At 35.8% G+C, this 7,820-nt stretch overlaps 1 protein-coding gene across 4 annotated transcripts; it reads left to right on the plus strand.

The window, feature by feature from the left end:
- The first annotated feature begins 2,651 nt into the window (after window positions 1-2,651).
- LOC9330674 lies at window positions 2,652-7,041 on the plus strand. Of its 4 annotated transcripts, none has more exons than XM_021012560.1 (9): window positions 2,652-3,534; window positions 3,778-4,014; window positions 4,089-4,292; window positions 4,711-5,388; window positions 5,493-5,561; window positions 5,650-5,811; window positions 5,910-6,126; window positions 6,205-6,546; window positions 6,653-7,041. In XM_021012560.1, exons 1-9 carry the CDS (start codon window positions 2,800-2,802, stop codon window positions 6,775-6,777), a joined length of 2,769 nt encoding a protein of 922 aa, XP_020868219.1. In that variant the 5' UTR covers window positions 2,652-2,799; the 3' UTR covers window positions 6,778-7,041. The 4 variants fall into 4 exon arrangements, with proteins under 4 accessions (XP_020868219.1, XP_020868220.1, XP_020868221.1 ...); XM_021012561.1 differs by having other exon boundaries at window positions 6,656-7,041; XM_021012562.1 differs by having other exon boundaries at window positions 3,820-4,014.
- The last annotated feature ends 779 nt before the right edge of the window (window positions 7,042-7,820 follow it).

A 7,820-nucleotide genomic window follows, 5' to 3' on the forward strand; every position in this document is an offset into this window, starting at 1 on the left:
TCCTAGTAGTGAATTAGTTAGTATAAGACATGGTTTGATGTAACTTGGAATATATGTTTTGGATAATTTATGCAATATAATTTTTTTTTATAAATCTAATTAAATATATTATGCAAAACAGAATTTTAATATTGGGGTAAAATATCACATAATAAGAGCACATATAATACAGCAATTATTAAGTGTTACAGTAAAATATAATATAACATTAAAAATGTGTTATAAGAATATATATTACATCATTCAATTAACGCTATAATAGAACGACATATAATAGCGCATCAAAAACCGCTATTATATGGGGAGACCCTATTATAGCTGGGGCAGAAATAGCGTTTAGAAAAACGCTATTGATTACGTATCATAGCGTTTATCGTGAGCTAAGAATGTGCATTTTTCTTGTAGTGACTTCTCGTGTGCTGACGTGTCCATTTTCTGGAGAAAGTTCACATTCTTTCATATATATGATTCATTGATTGTAATATATATAGTGGTGATTTGTTAAAAAACAGTTGATAAAATATGATGAACGTAGGAAGTTCATCTTAGGATCGTGGAAAACAAAGACCTTAGATATTGGATGTTTTTTTTTACGTTAAAAAAATGACTATTAAAGAAATTTTAAAAACTAAAATAATTATATTTTAAAATTGAGGATGACACGTGTCGCAACCACGATTGCCGACTGGCTTTGGTTTTATATAATAAAAGATGATATTTTTTAATTGAAAGAATAAAGCAAATACATTGGAAAAAGGTAAAAACAACTCAAATTTGCATTTGCTGGTGTACTTTTTCTAAAAGGTGCAAACCATACAAGGGTCATGTTCAATATTGGCTTATAATACTTCCATTACAATTTTTTGGGCTAAATTAAGTAACAAATATTTGAATAAAATCCATTGTCAATGAAAAGAAGTATTTATAAATAAATACAAAAAATAAAATCAAAAAGTTATTATATACCAAAATATGAGGATATGCCAATTTTTTCCCTATGAACTCTATCGTTGAATCTTTTTAAGATTTCATCAAAAATATTTTTTTTTGGCAATTATTCGAGATTTCATTTGACTTGAAATTGAGTGAGCAACATTGGTTAGTTAATTTGAAAACAAATTCATGTATTATTGGATGATTGACTTTGAAAATCTTTCTTAAAATTCTGTGGTATTGGTTTTACAATATCTAAAAGGATAAACTTTCTCTAACTATTTAATACATCAATACTCGATATGTGTGCCGCGTTTCTTACCTTATAATATTGACGTTTGCAATGACCTAATATTATAAAATTCGGATTCGTACCGATTAGATTTCAATGTCTCTAGTATCTTTAAATTTTCTTGTATTCCCGTCTTCTCGGTTATTCTACCGGAGAACGATTATCTTTTCGTCATTAGATTTTATTTTTCTACATTTTCGTTAATCTTTAAGTCAAATTAACAAAATAAACACAAACTGTAAAACATGTAAGGACAAATAATAAGGTTGTCATTGTTGTGCACCTCCTCGTCATTATCATCAATGGATGTGAATTTACACTTCATTTTGTGGTTTATAGCTTGTTTTCCATATGATATTGATGTGTGGTATTAGTTATCTCATAAAACAAATAGTTCCATATGATAAAATTTCTTGTTCAATGTTGTTGTTCATGTCAACCAAAATTACTATAACATTTAATCTTTTCCGGCTTCAAATCTTTCAACGCCTTCTTGATGTCGAAGAAGATTGATTGTTACAGTGATTACAATGGTAGTGAACAAAAGAATTGAGCAAGAGCCTTTGTCATGCGCAACAAAATATGTTTTATGAGAAAAAACCGATCAAACCAAATGACATCAACAATATACGGAAACATGCTTTAAAGTACATGGTGAATGGTAATGTTATATCTATTGTTAACTACGATGATGTGAACGACAATGCTAATCTTATTATTTATCCTTATATGTTTTATCATTGTGTATGTCCAATATTTTTCTAACCATCTATACTAGTTTTTTCATGTATCATTCACATATTGTAATACTTATCTAAAAAAATATAATTTGTTTATTTTTCATTTAGCCGCGATCAAATCCATTTGTCAAGTTTGAAACTAGCTTGCCATAAATATTCAAACTGAACTGATTCGGTGTTTGTTCATTTTAGTACATGGTTACTGGTTAGTTACTAAAGGTAAGCCGATCATCAGACTTTTTAGATGGGCTCGGTTATCGATTTATCAAACAGTTATCCGATTTTTTGAACTACAATAAACCAAAAATATATCAAAATTCCTCAAAATTCGGTAGCCGAACCAAATCGAACTTGTTACTGAACCGAACTGAATATTTGTATGGATTATAAACATGGATTAAATATTTATTCGAATAACAGTTGTAGGATATTTTAAAAACCGATTAACCGAAATGTCAAAGCCGATTGACCCAAAGTAAACCAAACTCCTATGCTTATTTAAAACGATCGTCATACTAGTCATAAAAATCAATTAATAAACCATAATCGTCCGTTTTTGCAAATTCTCACATCTATATCTGCATCTGTATCCGCATCCGCGTCCGCTTTTTATGTGTTTAATCGAGAGCCCTAACATATTTTTATAGCCTAGAATAACAATTAACGTATATTATTAGGAAGGTATAAACAATGCAATCATTGAGAAATCGTACAAGATTCAAGTGCGCGGGATAAGCTATCCTGCGCACCCACCCAGCAACTAGGCGGAGCTTTAAACTGCCGACTAAAACCGAAGCTTTCAAAGCCATCCGTTAAAACTGGTTTCCCGATCAAATGAACGGCCTCGATTTCTTCTTCTCCCCTTCGCCAACCGTCGATACATCCACCGGAAACAACGGCGAGGGTGATGATTGGGGAGAGTTCGTCGTCTCTTCCGATGCAGATCGAAACGGTGCCGATCCGTCGCCTAATCGGATCGAGTCGGAGAAGAAGAGTCAGGCGAATTATGTTAATTCTCGTGGTCCGGTGCCACTCTCTGTGTTCGGAGAAGAAGAAGAAGACGATGCAGAATCAGGTGCGTCGGTTCCATCGTTTGGATTCTCATTTGATTCGTTTTCCAGTAAACACAATGATGGCAACGGATCTGTGAATAGAGTAGTGAATTCGAATACGAATCCTACTGTTGGAATTAGTGGTTTGATCGCAAATCTGTATAGAGAGAACGGACATAGTGATCTGAATTTGCCAGAACGTAATCCTGCGAATCTCGAAATGAATGGGAATGATTCATATAGGAATTCAAATGGATTCAATGTAGATCTCTCAAGTTCGAATCGTAAAATTGAGAATTCAGCTGTTAGTTTGGAGACTATGAGCTGGAATCCATTGAATTTGGGTACAGAGAGGTCTGAAAAGGCGAGCAATGTGGTGAATTCAAGTACTCTTGGGGTCACATTGGATCCAAATTATTCAGATTTTGGCTTTGCCGAGAAAAATGACGATGATCTTGATGGTTGGGAGTTTAAGACAGCTGAGTCTATGTTTGGAACTCCAGATGGAAGCTATAAGGTATGTTGTAATTAAGCATACACCTTTTTCTTATCGTTCTCTATAAATCTAGTGAGGAAATTGTACTTGTTTCGTAGAGCAATTTGTAATATTTTGCTATTTGTATAGTCTTTTAAGATATCAAGTACCTCTTTGTTGTGGTCTTAGACTTGGAAATATTAAGGAAGATGTAGCTTTACGTTGACATTGTGACATAGTCAGCAAGATATTTTAATGCCCTTGTACATAACTGTATTCAAGCAGGAGGAACGAGAGAATGCTAAAAGTGAATCTGTTGTGGTTCAGAATACAAGAGATTTAAATTCAAGCATCTGGAGTTCATATACCAATGGAACAGGTCCAAATTTTGATACTGATAAAGTAGATGCAGTTAAGTTAGTTTCTGAACGGGAAAACAGAGATGATGACCCTTGGGACAATGACGGATGGGAGTTTAAAGTTGCTGAAGCAGGAGAGCCAAAGAACGATTTAACAAACAAGGTACCAGCCTCATTTCATAAAAACAATCCTTGCATTGGTAGAGGTTACAAGCTTTACTTGCCATGTGTTTTCAGGAATCTAACGGGTGGGAGTTCGGATTTGGTTTCGAACCCATTTCTAAAATCGAAACAATCAACTCTTTTCAATCAAACGTTGAGAAAGAGACACAAAAGATGGAAAATGGCTCGATTTCCTTTCCAAGCAATGGAGATGTGAATTCTGGAGGAACTTCTTGGGCCTTTAAGCAGCCATCTTTGGAAACTGGAAACGAGAAAGAGGTAATATCTCTTTTAACCTGCATAGTATTTGATTGTTAACATAGGATAATATGTGGTGTTTCTTATTTCCAGCAAAATAATTGGGCTTTACAGATATTTTGTCTGCTAGATTTGAAATGAATAGTTTTGACTTTTGATGGTATCGTTACTCTGATCTTGGTTAATCTGTCATATCTATACTACTAAATGTTTTATCTGACATGCTATTCATCTGTAACTTTGCTTCACCTGCGGTTGGTATCTTATTACATCGTATTGAACATTAATTAGGTGCGAACATATAAAACTGCTGCTAAGATTTGCCTTTATATATATATCTTTTCTTTTATGTTATCCGAAGCTGAAACCTCTATATACATTGTTTAGCTTAATGGAATTCCCTTTTCATCTTCTTGATTTTGTACGTACCTATACTCAGGAAAAGGAATTGCAAACAGGCAAGCCCAAGGGAGTCTTGCCATTGTCCTTTTTCGAGGATGAGAAATCGGAAACCTCTGACACTTTGGTTCATGAAGATAAATTTATTTTAGCCAGCGATTTTCCTGTGAGAGAGAAAACTAAGGCTCCAAGTCCAACTGTGTCCATCAGTGACTTAATATCAAGTTTATACAGTCAGGTGGAGGAGAAGATTGCTGTTAATATTTCAGAAAAGTCTGCAACTGATTCTAACGTAGTAAATAGTGAGGATGATTCATGGGAGTTTCAGGGCCCCAAAAAGCCCATAACAGATTCGGGCATAGCAGAAGGTGCTGATGATTTTGACAGTACTTGGGAGTTTCAAGGTCCTTCTCCAGCTTTGAAAAACTCTGATGTTACAGAAGGTGTCGATGAGTTTGACGATGATTCCTGGGAGTTTCAAGGTCCAAAACAGCTTGTGAAAGATACAACGTCGAGGATAGGAGATAATGGTTCATGGGAATATACACATAGTTCTGTGGAAAATGAAGATGGGAATCGATCCTCTTTTCCAAATGGTTTTGGAGAATTGCATGAAAAACCAGTAATTCGGATAGAACCTAGTGATTACCAAGATCTCTTTCATAAGCTGAAGATTGATTTATACCACATTGCTCTGAACCATCTCGAGAAATTAAAGGTCAGTAGACTTTTTGTGTCTGGACCTTTCCCTGCATAACACTTTCTTTGTACATCCCATATTTTTTATTTTTGTTACATCATTTAGACTTTTGGATATTGAAGGAAGCTCGTGACTTGGCTGCTGATTCTGATGAAGTCCTTGAAGTTCAAAAATGCGACAGTGAAATCGAGGTAAGTATATTCGATGATTTCCTTAATTTTCCTTAAACGAATTGTAGGAATGCTTCAGAGTGAGTTAATTATTGTGTTTCTCTTCTAGGATCTGCAAAACTTGCTGAACGATGATGTTTTGATCAGTGGAGTCAACTTAGAAAGTCTCCAACCAAGATCCTCTGGCAGTACTGAACTTATTAAAGTTATCCAGGAGCCAAAGTTTCGACCACTTGATTCAGAAGATCTCCTGACAGAGAGATTGTTATCAGTTAAGTTCTGTCGGAGTTCTCCGTGCCCTGTATATTGAGATGAATGGTTTTAACGTGAAATATTTACACTGAAGATATAATTAACATATTTTCATAGGCAGAGAAGGACTGGAAATCAACAATCGAACTACTCAAACACACTACGCTGACCCTGAAGATCCTAAACTTGGGTTCACCTGAGCAACAGTCGAAACACGCTTCCACTTGGTTTGAAATTGCTTCGGCCTGTGCTCAAGAATTGCGACATGCTGCATCCATTTGGAAGCAGGTGATTAAATATGATGTTCAAGAAGAAATCCTATCTAAACCTCAAGGTACCAACCATTACCCCATAAATCCTCTTGCATGGAGGCCATTTTTAACCGTGACTTATTCTTATTCTGTGTGCCCAGGGAAGAGCTATGCTCTCTCAGTGGGAGAAATTTACAGAGTAGTAAAAATTCTGAGAGCATCAACCAGATTATATAAACCATGGATTTTATTATCTCCAACTTCATCCAATGTGTTGGCTGTTCTGGACGAGTGTGTGAAGTTGTGGTTGAGCTCTGGACTAGTAGAAGCTCTGCTGAATGGTTTCAACCGTCAAGAACTTGACCATGACGATTCTGCTGATCAACTTCTAGAATCAATCAAGTATATAAACGAAGTTGACGCTTCCACGCTTCACACCTGCATAACCTCAGCCACATCACCCACATGCTACATCTCTGGGCTAAATACCGACATAGTAACAGGTACGCTGATTCTAGCAATTGCATTTAGAAATATCATCTAGACCTAAAGGATGCAATTGTTCATGAACTGAAACTCTGATTGCTTATTCCACTTGGATCTGTGAAGCAGGAATCAAGACAGTGGAGTGGAACGGAGAGCATTACTTGCTACCACTTGCGAATCTATGGGCTAATCTGATCAGCCTCGATCCACCGAACCTTCCTGGCCACCATTTTCCTCTTCTCTCTTAGAAGAAAGAAGAAACCTACACTACACGCATAACTCACCCGGCAAGCTATTCTCACCGCAGAGCATTTTCGACCAAAACATATATCCTTCCATACACCTATACTTATTTGTTTATAATGTTTGATTTTGTTTTGGTGGTTGTATTGTAATTTATAACGAATGGGTATGGTTTCATTAATTGAGCACATTCCCAGGTTTTACAGAGGATATATTTTTGTATCGAACGAAGCAATAAGTCAATATAATGATTTCATTTATTTTTACAATGTCACAGTAAGATCTTCCAACGCTAATGGTGTTCTGAGGTTGCAGAAATTTACATGGAGTTGAAACAAGGAATATGGAAGTGTAAAGTGGCATCTAAATCAGAACACTTTCTATGCAGGGATCTGTCCATGTTTAAACTCAAGTGGTGTCAAGATTGATGAAACATGTCAAAGATGTTGTGCAGCACCCGAATCTAGAAATCTTGTTCTGTTCTCTGGTCCGGTTTCGCTAATGACATGGCCACAAAAGCTAATGTGCTCACAACAGAACTGAATACACTTCAATTTATATTAGACTATCAGAGTTTTGATGGTTTGTGAGCTACAGTAGTACCCACAACACATCATATTCGTTCGTGTGTGGCGTATTTGAAAATCTAGAAACTGATATCATCCAGAGCTACTGAAGATGTTGATGGATGGATACAGTGTTTTCTGCGAAATCAGAATCCTGCCGCAACAATATCGAAGACTCTTTTGAGGAAACTGGACATTTACCTGGATATGACTGCAACAGCGGATTGTATTTACACAGAACTTACTGCTTACCGCGTTTTGCAAAAATTGGAATTGCTCTATCACCTCTACAAAAAGAAAGGGAAAACTGCTACATAAAATGCAGCTTGAAGTGGCATCGAAATTTAAAACACTTTATGAAGGGCTTTGCCAATGTGACAATCTTGATGAACGAAGATTGATGAAACATGCCAAAGATGCTGTGCAACACCTGAGTCTATCAATCATGTTCTATTCTCCTGTCCGGTTTCACAAACGAAGAT

The sequence above is a fragment of the Arabidopsis lyrata genome (genome assembly GCF_000004255.2).
Source record: "Arabidopsis lyrata subsp. lyrata unplaced genomic scaffold ARALYscaffold_1, whole genome shotgun sequence".
NCBI lineage: Eukaryota > Viridiplantae > Streptophyta > Magnoliopsida > Brassicales > Brassicaceae > Arabidopsis > Arabidopsis lyrata.